Below are 24,936 nucleotides of genomic sequence, written 5' to 3'. Positions count from 1 at the left end.
TAGAGCGGAGACTGTGAGCCAGACCCTCTCATCCAACATCATTGTCTGAACTCACAAATGCTCTTGTGGATCAAAATCTTGTAGAAAGCCTTTTATAGCTGCAAAAGTGGGACCAACCCCATATTAATGTATATGGATTTAGAATGGGATGTCATTAAAGTAATGTATGTATGTGTAATGATGTCCCAGTACTTTTGTCTATATAGTGTAGGCATGCAGAAGCTTGATGTTCTCTATCACTCTGCTATCCAGTTTGCTACAAATATCCCTTTCTAAAAACACCACGGTTCTCTTTAATCCTCTGTCAAGTGGCCATCCTTACACACCCGTTATAATAGTCATTGGTTCATGCTTATCTACACCCACTCCTTTCATCATTCCAGTCTGCTGCAACCACAAACTAGAAAGCAAAAAACACTACAAACACAAATTATCTCCAAGTCAGCTTTTAAGGACTCTTAACCACTGTTATTTCTCTATTATTTACCTAACTTCCGCCTGTCTTCTGCTAACTGTTGTCCAATGCATATTCTTGTTCTCTTGCTACTGCTTTTTTTTGGTTGTGAATGCTTTTCCTGTTCCTGTTCTTGCTGTTTTCCTGTTGTTGTATTGCCTGATGCTGTAGCTACCTGCCTGATTCCTGTGTCATTTATGTAATGCTTTTTGTTACATGTAATGAAAGTTGTGATTTTATGTTAATGAGTGGGTTGGATTTTTTCTGGGATGTGTGCTGCTTTTTTTTGTTGTTTTTGTTTTACTTTTGACATTTCTTTCTTTTAGCCCCTAACCCCTTCACTGAAGAAGCTTTGCTTTTTGCAAGGCCACCACTCTAAATAGGAATTTGGTCTTAATGGATACCCTGGTTAAATGAAGGTTAAAAAATATTAATATTAAAAAATAAATAATTCCAATATGACAATGTAATGGATGTACTTCATTTTACTGTTCTGTACTGTAAACCATCTTGCTGTGGACATCAAGGAAGGGTTCACTTGTCATGGCAGTGTAATCTTCTCAAGCTTACAAAGCTGATCTGCTGTGGGATCAATTCCCTGTGGAGCAAAGGTCATCACTGACCTTGCTATAATACAGTTCAGTACAATGGCATGATCTAGATTGTAAGAAAATCAGTGCAGCTTCTTTTTAACCTTTGACAGTTTGAATTTCTGACATGCATAATACCCTTCAATGTGTTTTAAAGGGTTAAAAATCTTTTGTGTTGTATATATGTTGTGTTGCTGGTTGTTTATTTTTTATTGGAGCAGAATTCTTATGAAGAGTAATACTGTATGCAAACCTGAAACACTTTTTGTTATTAGAAAGGTTTTTATTTTTATTTATTTAGGTTTTATAACAGAAAGGTTGGCAATAACCACAACAAGTAAGATCGTCTGAGATTCATGAATGTCCGAACATATTTTTTGCCAATCTACCTAGGATATGTTCAGATTTTTCACTGGATAAGTGAAATATTCTACCTGCTGGCAATGAAGAGTCAGGGGACCACCAAAGTCAGTAGGATTCAACCTATGGGTACCTTGAATTTCTGTACAAAATCCATCCTATTGTTGTTGAGATATTGCCATCCATAGAGCCACAGTTACAAATGAACTCTCCTGTCAAAAATAGTACATAAATATAAGACAGATTTCTCACTAGGAAACTAGCTAATGATGTGTTTCTATGAGTTATATTATGCTATGCCATTCCTTTGAAATACAGGCCTTTACCTTCAGGCTGTAGCACAGACAGTATTTTTGCCAGTGTTTGCGTGCTTTCACATGTTTCTTCAGGCAGACTAATGAGGGAGACCACATAATGTGCCTGAGCAGTATAATGATAGAGGCTTTGTGCTGTTCTGTGATCAACCTTAAAAGGAGTAAGGCTTGTTTGTGACAGCTGCCTCACTGCCCAAATCTTGGCAGCCCAGTCATTTACACAGAGCAGAAGGAAAGTTAAACAAAGTATGGAGCAGCAGCTGGGCAACTAAGACTAAGAATCAGATGCCAATGTTCCCTCAAATTTTGTTTTCTTTCTCAAGAAAGTCAGAAATAGACTTTTCAAATCATTCTGTACTCCATTATGAAATATCCACCTATAATCCTGAACTAAAATATACAATATTTATGCTGGTGAATGTTGTTTAAAGCGCTTAAAGCTGAGAACAGATCATTGGGAATCAGTCTGTCAGCCTACATGGAGAAGGTCATCAAGCTGAGAAGGGAATAGATTCAGCTGAGCTCATTCTGAAGCTGTTTCTATTTATAGTTTGTCATCAGAATATAAGTCCCCATGCTCTCCCTGCACAATGTATATTAATGCAACATATCAGACATACTGCAGCTATTCAGCAGCCAGTCTTTATATGTAGTTGTTTATCAAATGTTCATCTTTACATGCACTGCACACAAGTTCCACACAGAGTCTTTATTTATTCAATGTACATTGATACACAGCTTGATAGTACCATGCAGGTAAGAAAATGCCTCTGGGTGAAATATTCTGTTCAGGACGGAAAGCTCCAGGCTAAGTTTCCTAAAAACAACTGTCACTCTATCATCAGCTTTTGTGCCATCTACTCACACAAATACAGGTGTTTTTGGGAAATGTAGTCCTAAGCAGTACAGAAAGGGATGGTGCAGGTATAACTGAGGCTGGGATAAGTACAAAAACATATTCTAACACAAACACCACCTAGACTTCATGATATATGGAACGGGACAGAAACTCTTTCTGTTACTTATTTATTGATACAGCAGTTAAATAATAAATTATAGTAATTATAATAATAGGATAATGAAAATTCACAGACATGTCATATGATTAACAAGCTATTGCATTCTCTCCCACCCCCAAACCCATCACAAGCCCTGGAGTTCCAACAGGTATGAATTTGTTTACATGCAAATGTCACACCATCGTCACTGTGCCGTGGCTTCCGCCTGCCGTCTCTACACACAGTGGCAGAGCAGCATGGCGCTCACTAGGACTTCTCAACACGCTTCTTCTTCTGGAACTTCCTGAACTGGGACTGGATGGCGACAGCTGCCTTCTCGGTCTCCGGATCGCCCATGTCAATGTCAAAGTCCTCTGGGACGTCCGTCTTGGACGCATCTGGAAGAAAAAGGAAATGATGTGTTGAACTCACAGCAGTGTACAAAGACTGAGTCACATTGTCAACTCCTCTCCCTTGGACAGCATTATCACAGCAGGCCTGTCAATCAGTGATGGGAATTATGGCTCTTTGAAGGGAGCTGGATCTTATGCTTCATTCCTTTCTGAGAGCCGACTCTTTTTGCTCCCAAATGGCTTCATTTAGCACCACATCTGTTGGTCACTGCCTAAGTCACATTCTTATTTGGTGCAAGAAATAAATATGCAAGTCTCTACAGTTCACTGAGTTTGGATGGTTTCCCTCTTTTTTACCTTTCCACCATAAAAGCAAAAGTGTGTAGGAAGTGAGGAATGGATTAGTGACAGTGTGTTTATCTGCTCTAATGTAAGCAGCAATTGTTAGCATACATCCTCTTTTTCCTGGACATGTCCTCCTTTGGGACCTAAAAAATGTCCAAAATGTCCATGATTCAGCTTTTGCTTTCTACAGTCAGCATTCATTGTGTGTGTTTTTGCATTACTTTGACCAGCACCTGGTACTATTACATTTTACTCTTTGCTGTACCAGGACTTTTTCTTGCATAACAGCACTTCTCACAAGCTGCCAGTAACATTAGTCTTTTCTGGCCTCTCCACCCCCGGAGACGGAGTAGGGAGAAGATCTGGTGCTTTGTTTTTATCCAAGCATGTGCATAAAGTTGCTTATCAATGTCACTCTTCGTGAAACCGACCGTTCACAGCCAGGATAGGGCAGGGCATTAAAAAAGGCTGACGTGGTGCTACAGCAAACTTTTAAAATGTTGAACTCGTTCTGCATGAATGATTATGATTTTTGACGAGTTAGCACTTAGCATTAACAAATTACAGACTAACAACCACGAGAGAATTTTTCTGTAACTGGAATTAATATTGTAGTAGTTGTAAGCTATATATGATACTTTTATCTGAAATTATAATGAATAAAACTAATATTGCTCCTTATTAAAATAAATAAAGTGGTTTTATTTGTGAATCAGTTAAATTGTTGAATATCAATAAGATGTTGAAATGATACAAATAGGCCTACTATGAACAACCTACCTATTTAACTATAAATATGTAATTTTTTATTGTTATAATATTGTAGGGCAGCACGGTGGTGCAGTGGTTAGCACTGTCGTCTCACAGCAAGAAGGTGGTGTGGAGGTGTGGAGGTGTGGAGTCTGCTTAGGTTTTCTCCGGGTGCTCCGGCTTCCTCCCACCCTCCAAAGACATGCGGACTAGGTTAATTGGTGACCCTAAATTGTCCTTAGGTGTGAGTGTGAGCGTGAGTGGTTGTTTGTCTATGTGTTGCCCTGCGATGGACTGGCGACCTGTCCAGGGTGTACCCCGCCTTTCGCCCGATGCCAGCTGGGATTGGCTCCAGCCCCCCGCGACCCTGTACGCAGGATAAGCGGTTGACAATGGATGGATGGATAATATTGTAATAAAGCCTAAAATAAAGCCTCTACATTGGACAGATGTAGATTTAGCCAGAGCCAGGATGCCATAGTACATGATATTTGCTCCTTTTGTTGCCTCTCTTCTTGAGAGCAACTGTTTTACTAAAATTATTGTTGCACACATTGCCATGGTGCCACCAATTACTGGAATCCAACATTCCACCCACTGTGGGTGTCCATCTGCCTCTTGCCCCCACTGTCCTCTTTTTAGAAAACCAAACTATGTTCACCCTACTACTATTACTTGTAACAAACAACGCTACACAAAAGCTAAGCTAAGATGGGCTTTGTAAGAGAGAATTAACAGTCTGATGTAACATTTTTCATTATTATATGTATACAACTAAATACACATGTTACAATTCAAGATCAATACTGCTCCTTTATTTCCATATCTATTACATGGATCATCAACTGGTAAGGATGCTGACTTTTTGCCTGAAACATGCAGCTTCAGCATTTGGCCTTCTTTTACCACTATATCATGTATGTAGCCATAAATGGCATATTTAAAGCCCCTTTTATGTGCTTGTTTTAATTTGAGTCAGCTGAGAACATTAAAAAGTCAGCCAAAGATGGTGTTTCACCTAATTCATGGAGCTAATGTAAGCTTAATTAGCTAGCCACCTACAGCTGTTAAAATCTGCCAATTACACTTTCAATGGGCAAAACTGACAATTACAAATGAGAATCTGCTTTTGTTTTCCTCTGTCTAAAATCAAGAACCCTTTTCAAAAATATTCCTTTCACTTTATTTTTGAAGAAAACAGTAATGTAATGTAACGTTAGATGGTAAGATCTCCATTGGCGCTCCACATAAACCCCATCCCTCATTATGATAGTGGAGCGGAGTTTCTATGGGGGAGCCTGAGCAGTTGTTTCCCAGGTCAAATGCCAAAGCATGAATTGTTCTCCAGTTCTTAATCCTATCTGGAGCTCAGCCGACACTGACCAAGAGGGCACGGCTGTAATCCCACTAAAAACTGATAGAAGCTGGTTTCAGCAAGCATTAGGAAAGAAGATGTTTTTTTTTATCTCCTGGTTAGTGAAGTCCTAAAGAACACAGAAGTAAAAGTACACAAGAATATTGAACGTATTAGATAAGACAATATGCATGATTTTAAACAGGAAATGTGCAATGTACATTATTTGACTGCTAGTATTTAAACATTTACCTCAACATGTATACATGCATGTAACATGTAAATATATGAAGGCTTGTTTACATAATGATGAATTTAAAGTTTACATGAAAGCTTTGTCATTATTCACATCTTATTGGGACGGCAGTCTGTGGGGGCTTGGCTTGCCACCAATAATTTATACATCCAAGACCACTAATTGAGTTATGCACAAGAAAATAATAGCAATTGTAGGAGTAAAGGATCAAGCAAAACAGACTATTAGACACGGTGTTACTGATTTAGTCTTTAATTTATTATTATTTACTGTTTGTCTCATGCTGTTTTGCTGTAACACAAGAACATGCTGCTGCTGAACGGAGAACATCGGAGTTATGGGCTATAATGAAGCAGGAATATTCAGGACTTTGAGAGGTTACGACAAGCTAACATTTATCCAAGCAAGTTTCCCCGTGGCTCTGACGTCTGCCTGCGACAGCTTATGTCACCAGGAATAACAATCAGGAAACACGTTTCCCTGGCCAGTGAAAAGTGTGATCCTGCTTTTGCAATGCAGGATCAGTTCGGCGGACTTGATAATTAAATACTGTATACTGTTCACATACTGCTCACATACTGCTAACCTAAGATTCCTTTGATCATCAGTCCCCATTTAGCCATTTACCAGTCTACACTGACGAAGAATGAAACTTAATAAGCAGTTAGCTGTTTTAGCTATTCCATGTCTCTGCCTTGCAACACTGCTTCAAAAGACTGACCTGCTTGCGTGGGGGTGGGGGGTTACTGAAGGCAGAAAAGCAGAGAGGCGACTCACGTATTGACTGTGCAGCTAATCCTCGGGTTCCCTTGGGGCTGAGCTTGAGTACCTCTGTCTTGCCGTTCAAGGAGGAAACACTAACTGCTTTCTGCTGTGTCAAGCCACTCGGCTTTCAATCCTGCATTAATTGATATTGAATTTTCCAATGCTCTAATGCCCGCTGTTTTCATCCCAGCAGCATTAGCTGTTGAGCTGAGCCCTCCAAAGTGTCAACACGAGATATGTTCATAATGTCTGTACTACAAAATGGTGACCTTTTTCTATTAAAAGATATCTAGATGGTCAGAGTGGAGCCACAGGCAGGATGCGAAAGATTGTTTTGTATTTTTTTGCAAAGTAAAAAAAGCGGTTTTCTGTCAGAGATGCTTCTGTCATTCAAAGCAAATGCTGAAACAGTTAAGGGGTCAGTAACTTCATCTGCTTTATTTTTTTAAATATGCTAAATTTCTTGTTTCATGAGCAATCATAGTAACTTTTGATTTCTTAAATGCAAATACCAGTCAGCAAAAATACGTACTATGTTGGGGTTCATCTCATTGTCCTCCAATAGTCGTATTAACAATTTTGAAGTGATCACTTTAAAGTAGCATTTACACTATGTTGTGTATCAGTACAACTCTCAGTTATTTTAGTTTAGTTCCATTTCAATATTTTGGGGGAATCACATGCATCCATCTGAAAGAATCACATCGAAGGATTTTCATCAGTTTTTATAACACAGGAGATAGTGGCTGAATGTGACAATGACGGATCATTCTCTACACTTTGAGGATTCATCTCCTTCTTGACACACACACACACACACACACACCACACACACACACACACACACACACACACACACACACACACACACACACACACACACACACAAAATGGCTTACCAAACCTATTATCTCTGGCAGCACTTTCAGTGTTCCTGTCTTCACCTAATGGATCATCTTGAGGAGGGAAAAACGTATTTATACATGGTGTTGGTGTGTGGCAACTGCAGGAATAAAAGCCTCCATACAACTAGGTCTGAGGCTCAATAGATACACTTTCTTAAGACATGACTTTCCTGCATGTTGCCAACTTTATCTATAATTTAGATGGAATGGGTTCATAAGTGACATGATAAGACCATCCTTGGTTAGCTGTCTTTCAAAATGTCTTTTAAAAGCTGCTCTGAAGCCTAGTGAAAGCTGGGACGTCTTATTGATTTCACTGCTTAAAACCAGTTGAGCCATGAGAGGGATTTGGGGAAGCGGAGGATGAAACGCATTAAGGAAGAACTTGTAGACCTTGAGACAAGAGAGACAGATTGTGGAAAGAAAGTGAAACTTGGTATTAAAGTGTTTTACACAGTATGTGGATATCTGTTTGAGCTTAAGATGCTGCAGTGTGTGATGTATTTGTCACTAAAATGTCTCTGCACACACAAAATTACAGTAGCACCTACAGTGTGTTCCTCTTGGACACTCAAAGTCAGCACCGTATTTTTGGTGCCTTTAAAAAAAAGAAAGAAAGAGAAATGTTTTAAGTACTACTTTTTTTCTGAAGCTACAAATACTCTGATACTGAGTGTTTATTTTAGTAGTTTGCCACGCAATAATTGTTTGCAGAAATAAGGCTTGAATGCCAGGGGTGACAGCTGACAGCTCATGTTAGAGACTGACAGCTCCTTGACAGTTATTGTATCCTTGCAGAAAAGGAAGTGATTGAAAATAGTGAAATACTGCCTCTAGTGCTCAAAGAATCAGCTGATTTATCAGTCAGTTAACATAACATTTTAACATGATTATCTTGATTATCAATGAACCATTTCATTATGATAACAAAATAAGTTATTAGCAGCTCTGATTGTTTTTCATAAAATGGAGATACTATACATTGTAAGTGCATTAGTACTTACTAATGCATTTGCATTTTAGATTACACCACGCCAGGGAGAAGTTTTGATTTCCTGATTTAGTTTTTCATTAGACTGAGATTGAAAATGCAATCTGTTGAGTTTAATACTTTAGATTGGAAACAGACTTTTAATCATTTATAAGGTAAATATAACGGAATAAGAATCCCTCGATGTTTTAATTTCACTAAATTAAAGTAAAATGATAAACCAACCTCATGTGTTCACTGTCTGGTGTAATATAAAGTGTATAAAGTGTGATTGTCCGTAGCTTTACACAAAGCTTTCACACAAAAAGCCAACAAGCCATTTTATATTAATTCCCATCCACCTTGTAGTTACCCCAGTAAGAATAAGACATCCACATCCAGGGATGTGGACTCTTGGCATCTTGCATGTTTTAAAAAGATATATGAGTGTTTGAGTGTGTGTATGGTGTAAAAGTGTGTATACTTTTGTGCATGGGAATTTGAGTGCATATTGTGCCTGCCATCCTTTGTATCAATAGTTGAAAGTCAGTGTTTGAAAGTCAGGAAAATATCAGCGACCCCTAAGGCCTTGAAACACTGGAGGGGCAGCAAAGCGTGAGAGACCACAGCGATCAATACACAAATACACATGAAAGACTGGTTCTGTATTGATTGCTACTGTGTACTTGGTTTTTTTCACTGTGTGTCAACTTTTATTTTGCTTTGGGTGAGGAAGCGTCTGTGTAACCTACTTGGACGCAATCGCACATTTGAATTTTTTTTTTATTTTTTTTTTTTGAAACAGAAAACGTGGGATGTTCAAAGACCTACAGAGGAAATGTGTGGTTTCAGCTCCTTCTAGCACTGACTGCTTCTGAAACAGTTGTGGTACGGTGTGCATTTACTAACAATATCTGACAGAATAAGACAATTCATTATTGCTATAATTGAGTACAGTAAAGCTAATTAAAAAGTGAGTAGAAAATGGGTCATCTTCACTTTGAGAGCTTGTCGCAAAGCTAATTATAAAAGGCTGACTTTCATCTCTGAGGTGAGCCTATTTGAAATTACGCCTGTGCTGGTTTGAAACGGGAGGAGGAGAGGTGCTTCTTGGCGCAGCAGTTTCCACATTGTTCTTAAATACTCTGTGAGCTTAACACTTTTCCACAAGAAATGGAGCAGTTTTCATCTGTGAAGTCCAACATGAATAAGCAGATGACTATCTCACATGATAGCATCACACCAAAGGATTACCAAGTGCTATCCTTTTGTTCCTGTCAGTGTGGTTTGTTTGTCCAGTATGAGGTAAAGCTGTAGTAAGCCCACGCTGCCCCAGCTGTTGCAGTGAGAGGGGCAGTCTGTGTTGTGCTTGGACTCATAAGGTCAGTGAACATATGGAGCATATGGCCCAAACACATGACATCTGGACTCCAACCATGTTGATCAATGTTACAGAAGACGACCAAAAGAGGCAATTGACTGAGCCTGTGAAGGTGTTTGAATCAGTGGTGGAAATTAACAAAGTACACAAAGTACAGTTTGTGTATTTTCATTTTGGAATACTTTCTATATTCTACTTTATTTCTGAGGGAAATATTGTACTTCACTACATTTATGTGATAGCAATAGTTACTAGTTACTGTCTAAATTATGATTATAGATACTTTGGAGCATTTTTCTTGTTTTCGTAGGCCTTAAATTACCAACAATACAAATCACATGTTCAGCAGCATTGTTGTATGATGCATTGTTAAACTAAACTAAAACTAACATTATATACTGTACATTCTGTAATAAAGACGGTATTTAAATAATGGCAGCGTCCCAAATCACCACAACACTAAAGCTAATAGAAAACAAGCTGGAATTAACTGTACTTTGATAGCTCACATGGTAGATTCAACATAACATACATCAAAACAACAAAAATGTAAATCCACTCACCAATCTGCTGATTTTCAGTTTTTAAATATAAAGTTTCTATTTTTAAATACAGTTTTCCCTCATTCGATTATTCATTCAAATTCAGTTTCTTTGACTCTATTATTTTTTGAATGAAGTTAAATCCAATATAGTTTCCTGTGCAGGCAGTGGTGAGTTTCACTGACGGCAGTGTGAACGCTGAATAATCAGTGGTTGAAAACAGTATAGCCGTTAAAGAAGAAAAACTCACAGCAGCATGGTGACTATGACATGACATGTTGCTGTTCTGATGGAGTCAGTGTTGTGGAAATGGACATCATAGTGAATTTATCAAGACAACAGAGAGGAAGATTTGAGGTGATGATAACAGCAAATTAAAACAAGAGCAGCTCAGGAAGCTGGGATTAAAATGTAATTTTAATCTAATTAAAATGTAATAAAATATGATTATAAAAACACAGGAAATCTAAAATACAGACCTGTCTCTTACATATATATGTTTCAAATAAAGGCCTGGTTTTCTCTGCACTAAATAATGTAGTAATATAAAGTCTGATTCTAACTGAAAAGTTAGATTCACTTGTATCCATTTGATAAAAATTCAATCTTGTGCCGTTCTCTTTACAATAAACACTTCCATCCTCCAGCTTCCCTGTTACTGCTGTTATCAGGTGAACAGCCTTTGCTGCATGACTGAGGTGCATCACGGTTGCATGTACTCATACCTACCCAGTTCAAATTAGCTCCAATGAATATGAATACATCTCTCTGTGGCTGTCCGTGAGCCTGTGAGGTGATGTCTGCAAAGACTGTGCTCTGCTGTGTGCTGGGGGTGTGCAGAGTGGGCGAGAGTCAATAGCAGCATTACTCCCTCCTCACCCACTCTTAACAACTCTCTCCCGACCTCTCTCTACAGTGAAAGGCACGCTTCAGACACGCTGGGAAAGCAGTTTTTCCAGGCATCAAATTAATTGTCAAGGTCAGACAACAAAGGGGTGTTTCGTGTGTGTGTGTGTGTGTGTGTGTGTGTGTGTACTGCAGGCTGTGTACTTTCATTCACTTTCTCTTTTCATTAAGTGAATAGAGAGGTAGACCCGAATCCTACAGGCAGTGAAAAATTTGCTTCCTGCAACACAGTGTTTCAATTCAGCCAACTGCGCCAGGTAATCTGGATCCCATTAATTGCTGTTGGTGAATAATGTTCACGGTGACTCTGTGTAATAGGCCGATTTATTTTTTTCAAACCGGGTCAGTGGCGGTGCAAGCCTGGTTTAAAGCTCCCTTCAATCACACTAATGTGGCATTTTTTCTAACATGCTTTCCAGGAAGGTTCCTGGCTGTTTGACACATCCGCATTTCAGTTAGACTGCATAAACACAGAAAAGTATTTGTTAATCTTTGAGATAGACTGTTTAAGAAATTTTAAGAAAATCAAACAGGATTATTATCTTCAGCAAAGCTACAACTTATCTTTTTGAACTCTTATATTTCCAATGTCACAGCAGCCTTGCATGTAACAGTATCATGGCAACGGGAGAGACAAAAGTGCCTTTTTTGTACCTTTTCACACTGACATTCCCTGTAAGGTTTTTAAAGGTGCTGTGCTAACAGAGATCCCCTGAGGATCTATAGGAGAGTACAACAAGTCAGGAGGGCAGTTATACAACATGCAGGTTGTTCAAGGTTGCACAGCACTTGTAACTTTATATTTGACTGTTTTTTAAAATATACATCATGTGTATGATATTTTGAATTTTGAATACAAAAATACCAAACTGATGGTCACAGTTCAAGTTATTACATAGATAATTACAAAATCTCAGCTAAAACATCAGCTTAATCTTATAACACAACAGGACAGCAGTCTCTGTTTCTAATCAAGCAGAGTGTTGGGCAATTTTCAGATACACAAGTGCAACAATGGCCCAACTTGACCTGACAGTCAAGGATCTAGCTCAAAAATGAACTGAAATATCAGTTTTTAAAACGGTAAAATAGAATATAAAACAGAGCTCATTAAAAAAATGTTATAATTCATAATGTTTATTTTAAATCAGATGATTTCACTGTTGTGCACATGTAAAAGACTCTTGCTGTTTTTGCAAGGAAATACATCTGCGAAGCGACTCTGTAGCATCTGACCATTTCTCACTGTGACACTCATCATTACACGCCAAAATCACTTACATCAGTAACTTTCTGTCAGATAAGAAGTTTGATCTTTAGACAATAAAACATTTATGCGAGGTTTGTAGAAGACACGATTAAATGCTAGCATTACTCTACTTACACATACATTTGTTGAATAAAGTATATTATTTTATAAAATCAGAATGGCTCATTTCAAAATGTGATATGATGCTGAGTCAGGGCAACACACTGAATCACTGCCACGATTTAGAGGTGCTGAAAGCAGGGAAGGTATTAGCTTTCATGGTGAAGCCTTTATTTGCTTTGCTGTGATAGGTTTAATGACAGAAAGCTCAACAATAAACATGATTTGCAATGCACTTGGTCCATGGATCTTAATTTCCCCCAGGAAGGACTGATACAGGCAGTCTATCTCCGTTCAGGGGGGTAATCATCAGAGAGTTGGATTTACAGAAGCTGATGGTCATCTCAGTTTTGTCTCCTGGTGTCTGTATTATTTTGTGCAGCTGAGTCAGGATATTAAAGCTGAGAGCGATCCTCAGTCAAGAGATTCATAAGACAACTGTAAAGCGGTATAGTATATAACCTCCCCAAATTATTAGAAGAGTTGATTTGCTATCAGGACACAACCAGGCATTCCAACATTGCATTGTAGTGCATTTTTGTATTGAACAGCGAGTCATTACTGATCACCAATAATGTACAAGCTCAGAATAAATGACATCTAGAGCTCATGCAGTCATGACCCGAGGGTGACATGTATGACAGAACTGAAGAAAACTGATAAGAAAAGACAAATTAACTAATTAAAACATCATGTAAACAATGACATGACACCGTGAACTCTTGTTAGATTGTGATGAGATCTGATTGAAAGCCCTGAGATCAGGTTGTGTGTGTGTGTGTGTGTGTGTGTGTGTGTGTGTGTGTGTGTGTGTGTGTGGTGTGTGTGGGTGTAGAATCTGATGGCAGCTATCCTTCAAACCCTGTTACTGTCAATCATGTGACATGTGCCTTTTTAAGCTAATCCTTAAACAGGTTTTTGGGCACACATGGACTGTAAAAGGATCCATTTACACTCCCTTCTCTGTCTCTCTTTCGGTCTCCTCCTAACACACTGTAAGTTGTCCAGTTGTTTTTTTGTTTTTTTAAATGATGCAAAAGTCTAAGTTTAAAATACTTCGTTTAGGCGCTGTTAAAATTTGTCTTGAACATAACACTTCTGACACAAGTGAAAGTGGATGTTTTGAAAACAAATGTCATAATGTACACGTTTTTTTACCTTGTCCTCCAGATGTCTTGTTGTTGCCAGCAGTTGCTCCAGATCCTTGTCTCTGCAAATGCAAAAACAACAAAACAGAAAAGGTGAATAAGATTGAGATTTCTCTTCAGAGTACATTTTCTTCTAGCTTAAATCCACCAGACTTCGGCACAGCAAATAGACGACTTCCCACAATCCTGTCATCACATCCAAATGAGCTGAATATGCATCACTGCTCTGTGCCCTTTACTAATTAAGCCTTGTCGTCATGATTGTTCTGACATCTACTGGGGGCTTAGCTGCCACCTAATCTGCTAGCACACTCTCTGAAGCCTCCACTTTGGAGTATTTTAGCCAGTGGGGTGCCCTTGTTCTGAGCACATGAGCTGAGGGCAGAGGAGATCCTGCAGGCTGAGGGCCCTGTGACAGTAAAAAGGCCCTAAAGACAATATACAGTATGACCAGGAGGGAAACATTGCCCGAGTTGCCGCTGTTTACTACTCCTTGGCACTGTAACAGTACAGAGGACAGAAATACTAACATGAAGCAAAGTAAATGACCCAGAAAACACTGTATTTTTGTTTTCTTGTGCTCAATTTGCAGAGTGACTCAAGCTGAGATGGTCCAAAACCAGAGTTATGTAAGCTGTTCAATGCATCATCATGTGTGTTTTCATAAATATGTTAAATTTAGTTGTTCCAGAATATAAATAATTCCCCTTAAACCATGAATAAATACTGTAACTTCAGCTCGGAATAAGGGTTTAAATTCAACAAGATGAGGATTTTCACAATAAGATGAAAGGAAAGGAAAAAATTCTTTAATCATTATATGTTTTTTGTGCATGTAATTGGTTTGCAAAGTCAAAAAGCCCAAAGTCCACCCCAAAGGGAGTTCCCATCTCTGCTCTGCTCTGAACTGCCTGAAAACAGTTTGTTTGTAGTCCAGCCTTTTCTTCCGCTTTCTGCTGACATCACAAGAAAACACACATCATAATGCTTGCCTAGTGACAGTCAGACACGCCCTCAAAAACACCGGTGGAAAAATACACTGAGCTGCAGAACACAGTGAAAAGACGTCCGCCTGCTGCCTCTCCTCTCCCTTCCAAACATTATCTACCCTCCAGGCAGTCAGTGGACAGAAAGTTGTTACTGTGATGTAGAGACAGAGCTCAGTTTTATAAAAAAAAAAAACAATAACTCACCACTCTTAAACTCTTGCTCCAGTCCATGTTGCTAAGCTGGTATAAGGGGAACATATACAGCTGAACCTGAAGCCCTACTCTGTTTCTGATTGGCTAGTAGTCCTTGATTAGGAACTGCGCATGTGCAACTTCCAACAAATATCTTGTAGAAGTGAGATGCATCACTCCATAGCTAAAATGGAGTGTTCAAGACACAGGAATGTGCAGTGTGACAAAATTACAGTGTTTTTTGAAAATGAAACCATGTAAACCTGTTCTGGTACAATCCCTAAATAAAACTATGAACCTGAAAATGAGCATAATATGACCACTTTAAATAAACCTTAAAGCGGTGAAATAGTAAAAGTGTATTTTAATGGAGGGTGAACTCCTTCTTAAATAATTTTACATACCCTTTAAACATTATGAAACTATGTACCCAGTTTTATCAATATATACACATTGATAATATTCGTATATTCTGTATATGTGAAGGGTTTCATTCAAAAATAGCATACAGCCATTTAAAAGAGAGAGAGAAAAAAACACATCTCAAATTACCCAACTGTGAGAATTCATTCACTGATTATACAGTGTTGGTTCATCTCGATCACATGGTTATAATCACATTCACACTCTCATTTAAATTCACGCCACACCACAAGATACTGAGGTGTAAAAAATGGGCAGACTGATGGATGTAAACGAGAAAACCACCTACGGTACAAAAGAACCAAGCATCTACTCTACATAGCCTGAAAGCCTCACCAGCTACTGTGTACTCTCTTGCTCAACAAATGACTTTTCAGATGTGATGTTGCATAACGGTACATAGCCCCACTTAGCTGCTATATAAATATTACACTCTTACATACTGATGCAGCAGCATTTATCTAAATATCAACTTTCATTTTTGTACAGCCATTTGTTTCCACACACACTCACTTTTCTCCTATTAAACTGCAAATAGTCACTGATCTCTAGAGAAATATCATTGGCTGTGCTAATGTACGTATGTCTCCCATTTGTTTTGGCATGACATGTGAGTTTGTCAATTAAAAAATATAGCAAACACAAGGGAGCCCAAAGGGTTTCACCTCATATTGAGATACCCACCGTCTGGATGTTAAATTAATGCTGTATTCAACTTTTTAAAAAATACTTAGAGATATATTTAAAAGTTGACATTAAGAAAAACACGCTAAAAAGCTATGTTGAATTAAAATTCCTTTAGCTATACGCTGAGGTCTGCGGGGTTCAGGCAGGTGCCGACAACATTAGAGGTGTGAAAAGGGTAAAGCAGATATCGCGTTGGAGAGGAGTACAGGAGTAACACTTCCCCACAATGAGCAGATTAGGCAAAGCTATTCTTAGACCGATATTATAGTCCTGCTTTTTAATATGCAGCGGAGCCAGAGAGAGAAGGGATATCACAGGGAATGATGAAAGAGCAAGAGGAGTACAAATGGAGTAAGAATGGATTGAGGAAAGGAAGTAAGGAGGAAGGGCTGTGAGAAGTTACATCATAAGCGTCTTATTAATCACAAAGTATTAAGGTGGCACTGGGGAGACATGTTCCGCAAATTATATGAATGTGAACTTTGTTATGGTTTTCTTACAATTACTAATGTTCAATAATTAATATTCATGTTAAAGGAATAATTTGATGTTTTGGGAACTATACTTTTATAAGAAGATGGATTCTACTCTCATGTCTGTCCAAAGCCATTGTGTCATATAAAGACACTTTCAGCATTTGGAAATAAAGCAACTTTCTTTAAAATATAAGTCAAAAAAATGTAAATTTCTGTTTAGAGGTAAATGCATGCAACACACATCCTGGCATTTCCAAAGCTTTCTATTCTATTCCGAAACTCTAAATGCATGTCACACTGATCACCATTGTATTGATCACAGAGTCTGACAAATGTTTGGTCAAGACCACTTTTTAACGCACTGGGTACACCTTTAGCATTGTATTTGCATGTGCAGGGATACGTGGTCAAGTTAGCAATAATAAATATGCAAAGTCCAGTTAGACTTTCAAAATAAAGTTAACATTGTGAAAGGGCACATGGCTAACGTGGTAAAATGGAGGCAGTTTGGTTAGGGTTTAGGCAACAAAACGACTTGGTTAGGTTTCTGAAAAGATTGTGGTTTGGGTTAAAATATGAATGTAAGTTACATAAGTGAAGTGTGTTAGTTAGTTATGTAACTTATATAGCTAGTTAAAAAGAATCACTGTTATTGGTTTCACAATGGAAACAAACATTAGTCTTCTGGGCAAAAGTCCTGTGTTTGACCTGTGCAACAAACCCAACCTCCTCCCAAGTTTTTTATTCTAGGCCTATTTTTAGTCTTGAACAATGGGGTACCCAGTGCATTAAAAAGTGAAGCCAAGTGAGACATCAAACAAGCATTTTTCCCCAAATCTTGTCATTTATCTTGATTCTACTTTCATGTTTTAAGATACACAAACTACTTAGTAAATTCTTGAAAACCACTGCACTTGTTAGGCAGTGAGATTTTACCCAATTGATGAAATTAAAGACTTGATATAATAGAGATTTGCTGCTGACTGTTCACCACAGGGTTCAGTGCTAATGCATCTAAAAACCTGATAGCATCAAATGATCCTCTTGTTTGCTGCTCCTCCATATCAGTACATGAGAATTAATTTAACATTAGTTATCCCTTTTATAACTGATGTCCCCAGGCCTGTGTTTGGGACCGCCTTGGTGGCCCATTGATCTTCACAGCCACAACCAAAGAGCAAATGGGATTCAGTGGAGAGAAGGAGTGTAAAAACTCCAAACTCCAACACTTTGTCACTGCCACAAACCTCACAAAAACATTCAGTATGTACATAAATTTAAAAGTGGAGAAAATGCTCTCCTATGGAAACTTCCAGACATATTACAAACCGCATAGTAACTTAGAAGTGATTTCCTTAATAACATTTTTTGTCACGTTTATGATTTCCGTCTGAAACCACACAAGATGGAAGAGGAGATTGAAAGGCTTGAGAGTCCCCATCCAATTAATGTGTGTCAATTTGAACCTGTCCATGTTTGTGCAAATAAATGACTCATATGAAATTATTGCAGGAATTACAGTGTCACTCTTCTCATCATCACTGTGCACATTATATTGCCAGCAGGCGTACACGTTGTCAGCTTGTGTTTCCATATGTATATCCTGGGTGGGAGCTGTAATGATATTTTTTTCTGTAGTGAAGAAGGAAGAGAGGATGATGATCAATACCTCCCTCTGCAGTTAAGACATACTTACAAACATTGGCATGGGGAAGATAAATGACCAGAATCAACTCCCTGACTGCCTGCTCTCTTCGCAGTTGAAGAAGTTTCTACATGCTGGTAGTGACCAAAAAACTAATTATCAGACCTTGAAACGCTTATTTGTTTTCTTGCCAAGAGTTAGATGAGAGATCGATCCCATGTCTGCTTGTTAAATATGAAGCTACAGCCATATGGCAGTTAGCTTAAAGTTTAGCATACAGACTGTAAATAGGGGGAAACAGTTAGCTTGGCTGTGTCCAAAGGTTTAAAAAACATTGCTGATTGTTTAATCCATGCAAATAAAATAAAAAAAGAAAATTGTGGTTTTAAGGATGGCTATGTACTGGACTTTCTTGGCCAGGCACATGACTCCCGGGAGCAAACAGCACCAGTTTATTTTCTTCATCTGTTTTTGTACAGCTTAAACAAATTAGATGTAATGTGCATATTAGTTAACACTCTCATAATGAATTTATGGAAAGTGAAGAACAACTAAAAAATCACCTCATATTAACCTACATCTAATATCAAACTGTTTTCTAATGGATTACTGGGATGTATGTGTATGATTGTATGTGTATGTTTTGTTATGTATATTCTGGTGTGCTCTGTGTGCCTTTTCATAAATCATGGGCCCCCATCTATAAGCTTTCTTTAGCTTCTTTGGGAGACCCATTCACTATACCCAATTGATTATGTACCCTTAATTGTATGTTTGTAATGTTTGAAGTGGTATTGTGAATAAACAGGTGTGAAAAAAAAGTAAATTTTTGGAATTTGATTGCTTTGTGATGTTTAGCTATAAGCTAGCTCGAAATGGAGCTACCATGCGCATGGAGTGTGCCCGGTGAACAGAGATTGAGGAGACAAAAGATGCTGCGCTAGAATGGGGACATCAAGTGTAATACTTCTTAAACTAGTCATAATTTTTTGTCTTGACATAACTGGGGATATTTTAAAAATCTGAAAAAAAGATATCTACATAAGTAAAATGTATTATTATTGTATTGTATTTCAATCAAACACTTCATATGGATAGATTTTTTTATTCCATCTTGAACAAATTCAGGGGGAAATCACTGGGGAGTCGGCAGGGTAACAAAACAGATAAAGGAAATTGTTTCATTTAGGTAGCTTGTATCTGGCTGCCTCCTGGGGAATTTAGCTCCAGCTACTTTCACCGCAACCTTTTCACAGCTATTCCCTAGCTCATTCAAAGGTTTCCCATTTGGTCATGTCAGAAGGGTTTCCATGCTTTAATAGCTGAGGAGTCGAGAAGGCATCGTGCTACGTGTCCTCTTTTCTGTGCTTCTCTTGCTGCATTATTAATCCAATGCTTTCAATGAATTTCAAACAGCGCAGTGCTTTGATGCTGTGGAGGGTTGTGTTGGGGAGGGGTTTGAAGCGTCTTTGCAAGCTTAGAGCACAACACACCCGTGCGTTTTGGGAAGAAATGTCTAATTTGAGGCTAGTCTTTGATGCAATTTTGAATTTTATAAAAATACATAAATATATAATAATTACTTGAACTCTGTGAAATATGTCCATACAACACTGCAGTTTATGTTTACCTGTCAGGCTAATCGGAATACCTGTTATCTCTTTTCAATTGTCTGTCAGGATAAAGTGAAACTATTTACCAAATTGCTTTGTGGTGTTTAACATTACTGTCACACCGCTGAGCTCTCTTGCGGCTTCCCTGCAGCTCTAAACAAATATCAGAGCCAGATAAGAGCACAGTTTTGTTCTTCACTGTTACTAATCCCAGTTCAAAGAGAGGAGCTGAGTCTCTCCATCAGCCTCTTGTAATGGCCATGAAATGAACTGGTGCCTGCGTTGGAGCTACAGCAGCTGCTCCTCCACAACACACTAATGTGGCTCCCAAAAAACGAGTTGAGTCGGAGAGAGGAGAACAGTCGGTCCACACTGCACTGTATCAACGCTCTCAAACAAAACTGCCCTCAAGCTCATTGGGTTGAGTTACTCATGTTTGCTTTTGGAGATAATGTTGTCACATTGCAGCACTGTTGCAAAAATAAAAGAACAAACTAGGGAATGTTTGGCTTTGTTTAATTGAAATAAATGATTTATCGATTGGAGCTCTGAAGAAAGTTTAGTCTGATGCTACTTTGAACTTTTTTACTGAGTTCAATATAAAAATTGGCCTATAAAAGCATTATTAAGCACTAAGGTTAATAGCTTAATGACCACTTATCTGCCTTTCTGTCTTTTAGGAAGCATTTAACCAGCAGGTAACATATTGGATATTATGACTGAGCCAACCACGGTGCTTTTAGTCAACAGTGAGCTCCTCCCACAGTTGTCTTGATAATGCTCAAAAAACATTATTGACACTAATTCAGGATATTCTGTTCAGCTGGAGGATTCTGTGTTAAAAATCATTTGTTCATGCAGTGAACACCTCTAGAGCACGCCTGAAAGGTTTTCATAATATTGATGATTGTAAAGCAGACTATATTCACAAATGCGTATTAGTCTGAGAACCTCTCATTCATATTCATTTTCCATTCCCTAGAGGCATTGTCAACGGGCGCTGAACCAAAAGGCCTCTGGACGCAATTGGACAGATCTATGACCAAGCGACACATTCAAGTTGGGGCAGTGCTTGGTCGGTTTTCAGCAAATTTTCTCCAATTGCATCTAAATTACAGTACACTAAAAAGTGTTTCTGAAAACATTTGAGGAAATAGGTAATGCAGCAAAAGAATCTTGATTTATATTTGATCAGCACTGCCTAGTTTTACAGTTTGATCTGAGTCTTGTGCGCCTGGTGCATTGCTCCGATCTACAACTAATCAGAGCAGCAGAAACATGAGACATGTGACCTTTCAAGTCTGGACCAGTGATGCTCCTCAGTCAGTCATCGTATCAAACCCACCCCATGTTAAATAAACAGTTGTGATTGACTCGAAGAGATCCAGTATGGGTGGAAATCTGTCTGAACAGGAGAAAATAAAACATGAGCTCGGCAGATTCGTCTGGTTGCCAGGCTATGTAAAAACACTGTGACCATTCATAGACTGTATAAAAGAATTGGATGTGGTCATCGTGACGTCCCCCAATGGTTTCTGGACTCCTGTTCTGAAGCCTCGAGTTTGGCCGTCGCCATGTTGATTTTTTTCAACCAGGAGCCGGAGGAGACGGTATTTGGACAAGACGGTGGCGCTAGATAGCTTGGTTAGTTAGGTGCATCCGTAATTCACTTTAACTGTGATTTTAACCGGGATGCTAATTTTGGCTAGCGAAAAACGGCTTAAAACAAAATGTACTTACCAGAATAGTGAACAGTTAATGCCTAATAAGCGCTGGTTAACTTTACACAGTTCAGTGGAAATGAGTCGCCTCTAGCCTGATTGACAGGTCGCCATGGTAGCAACTTGTCAATCACAAGGTAGTCCCGCCCTAAAGCATACGCTGTTGTATCATCTATTTTCCAATAAACTGGACCATCATTTCCTAAATGAACATCATAAGACCATAAACTCATTACAAAAGTGTTTACTAAGGTAATAAATCAAGTGAGAAGTAGGATAATTTTACCATTATTTCTAATGGAACCGGACTTCTTTTTGCAATTAGAGGCACTCCCTACTGGCTGTTAGAAAGAATTTAGGTTTAAGGGACTTTCGCATTAGCTTCACTTTTCAGACCTGGAGGTTCCCACTTGTGACCAACAAAACGAGAGTAATGGGGTTTTAACATGACAGTATTGCTATGTATGGCACCATAGAAATTTTTCAATCTCTCGTCTGAGATAACATCACTGTAGATGTAAGCGCTGCTTTGCCATGATAATCACAATGTTACACTCAGAACTTGGCTTAAACACAAGACGTGACTTGAGGTCATTTTGTTTATGGCGATTGTGCTCAGCTCAGTGCAGAGGTGATGAGAAACTATAACACTCCCGAGGGCAGCAGAGAGAGGAGGAACCATTAGAGCTGAGCAGCTCTGAGGCCGAGCCAAATGTAAATTCCAATAAAAGCAGCTCGATGAGTGAGATTACTGAGGGAAAAAAGGGGCTATCCTCACTGCAGATAAACACGCACCTGAAAATACACACTTACTTACTTAGTGAACAAATCAGCACACCTGTGCACACATCAGGACACACACAAGCACACACAGACACACAGCGAGAAGAATAACGAAGAAGATGAGAAACCAATCAAGCAGAGAGAAAAAATGGGTAATTACATGACGTTGACAAGGGAGATGGAGAGCAGAGATACATATTGTGCCTCTCATTAATCATTAACAGACTCAGAGGGACATAGGGTCAACAAACAATGTTTTGATGTGAGTGTGGTTGTGTGCCTCTGGGTGAAATACACACAGACACACAAAGAGCAGATCCACTGTAGCATACTCAACAGTGGCTACATCCGAATTTGTGCCTCCCGGCTTTTAATTAGGATCTTTCAAGGGGAAAACATAAACACACACACAAACACACACATATAGACAAGAATACAGGAACACTGATAAACATAAAAAGGGTGAGTCAAGCAGAATAACATAAGATTCATTGTGCATATACTGTAAGCAAAACAGAGAAATGTAAATATGTTTTATCTCTAATTGGGCATTCATCGGAGGATGGAGACGGGAGAGAGTGAGGCTGTTTTCAGAGAGAATCCTTCAAAACATCAACCTCCTTTCATTCTGCTGCAAGCAAGTCTCTATTTTATATCTTCTGCCCCCCAGAATAGGATACTGGAGGCAAGGTGCCTCTTTGTACGCAACGTATATATGAATTTTCATCTTGTTTTTTAGTTTATGTGTGGTAAATATGAGTGAAAATTGCACTGACTTAACTCAAGTTCTGTTTCACTGGATTAATAGATTAATACGCAGTGAAGCCCACAAATCAAGCCTGCACTCTGACATTAAATCTTCATATGATCACGTCTTAACAAAGCAGATCCACACCGACATGGAGTCTCATACTAGGTTTGTTTATTTAACAATATAGTGTAATCCTGCAGTTAACAATCAATTTGAAGAGTTTGTATTTTTGCAGAAGAGTTTACTATAAATGAAAAGCTCAACAGTAGTTGCTTAGATGAGAGAATCAATACCACTCTCATGTCTGTACAGTAAAAGTGAAGATACAGCCAGCAGCCAGTTAGCCTAGCTCAGCATAAAGACTGGAAATAGGGGAAACAGCTAGGCTGGCTCTGTTCAGCAATTTAAAAAAGATCCACCTACCAGCCCTTCTTAAGATCACTAATAAACACATTGTGGCGATACACACTGATCAACATTGATCCTGTGAGGTACTGCTTTAAAAGTACAATCAAAGTCATCACTAGTGCATAGCCACATACCAGCACTTTGATTTAACACAGCGATACGGAGGGATATATGTGGAGGGAAAAGATGCCTTGTTTCAGTGACATGTAACTCTACTGTGTCTGCCTCTGAGGCTGCGTTCAGCGCATGGAGTGTGCTGCTCTGCTGAAAGCCCGAACAGTAAAACACAGTTTCGCTTTTGACCCTCTAACCTCACACTCTTCCTGCCTCTTCAGCTCTTCAGAAATCAGCCTGCTCATCCTCACTGTGCAGGCGGTGGGAGTGTGTGTGTGTGTGTGTGTGTGTCTGTGTGTGCGATTTACTACAAGTGTTTTCGTGTGTGTGTGTGTGTATGTGTGTATGTGTGTGAACAGACCACTCATCTGTATGAGCTCCATTGGCAGTTACATAAACCATACTGTCATACAGGCTACAGGGCATTCTGAAACACTGCCAAATCAGTGCTGGGTCAATAACTCCCCACTGCAGATTTTTCGGATTTTCTTTCCTTTGTTGGGCAGCGCGTACACGTCTGGCTGAAGTGAGGAGGAAGTGGGTGGGTACTTACTGTTGCAGTGCAGCACAGAGGTCAGTAATTACCATGAAACATTAGTACTGACTTTGCTGGGACCTTTTTCTCTGAAAAGACGCAGCATAGTTTGACCACTGTAATTAGACCATAAAGAAAGCCATTTGAAAGGCACAAAGAAGCATGAATTAAGGTTGAAATGTACCTAAACTGCCAGTCCAGATATGCTCGTGGCACTTACGCCAACATCCACCTCTGCAGCCTCTGGCACTGAGAATTTCATTTAGTTTGATTTCTCTCATTTGATAACAAATGATATACTTCTTCTTGTGGTTGTTTTAGGGAAATAATGCCAACTTCTGTTAATCCCTATGTGATGGGAAAGACATTGAGATGTAGGTAAGTTCTCTAACTTTCTACAAGTTAACTGTGGAGTTGGTTTTTCTCCTCAGAGGACAGGTGGAGTAGCTGATTTGCTTGTCATAAATATCAGCTGTTTGACTGTGACTGGCAAAGTTGGGTCCTCAGCACGTTCTGCCTGGTGAACCGCAAGGCACAGAAACTCAGCTGCACACGTCCTGTTTCGTCTGTGGCAGCCAAGACTCCTGAGGTGACACTGCTGAAGTGAACAGTTGTCGGGCCCTGACATTGAAGATGATCTCCCTCTCACGCACACTTGACGCAACACTTCTGTTTTCATATTAACTGTGTTTTTGCAAAGCAGTGGCACCAACTTTTTGCTCTCTTTCTCTCTCTCTCTCTCACACACACACACACACAGTCGTTGTCAAGCCACCTCCACACGATGCACACGGCTTTCAGTGTGTGAGACATGCATTCAGTTGTTTTTGCTTCCTTTG

The 24,936-nt window shown here is 39.1% G+C and overlaps 1 protein-coding gene across 2 annotated transcripts in view; it reads right to left on the bottom strand.

Moving 5' to 3' along the window:
* Positions 1-2,408: 2,408 nt before the first annotated feature.
* The window catches only part of pcp4b (Purkinje cell protein 4b), a 54,082-nt gene continuing 31,554 nt past the window's right edge, over positions 2,409-24,936 (bottom strand). The window contains exons 2-3 of one of the 2 annotated variants that reach the window (XM_046074288.1): positions 13,771-13,822; positions 2,409-3,114 (exon numbers count right to left, since the gene is read on the bottom strand). In XM_046074288.1, coding sequence (XP_045930244.1) covers positions 2,984-3,114; positions 13,771-13,822 — 183 coding nt within the window. In that variant the 3' untranslated portion in view covers positions 2,409-2,983. The remainder of the gene's footprint in view (positions 3,115-13,770; positions 13,823-24,936) is intronic. The other variant, XR_006828802.1, reaches the window with a different exon arrangement.

The sequence above is a fragment of the Micropterus dolomieu genome, linkage group LG17 (assembly GCF_021292245.1).
Source record: "Micropterus dolomieu isolate WLL.071019.BEF.003 ecotype Adirondacks linkage group LG17, ASM2129224v1, whole genome shotgun sequence".
Lineage (NCBI taxonomy): Eukaryota > Metazoa > Chordata > Actinopteri > Centrarchiformes > Centrarchidae > Micropterus > Micropterus dolomieu.
Note: the sequence above shows the minus strand (reverse complement) of the source record. Positions and strands in the feature narration are given on the sequence as shown.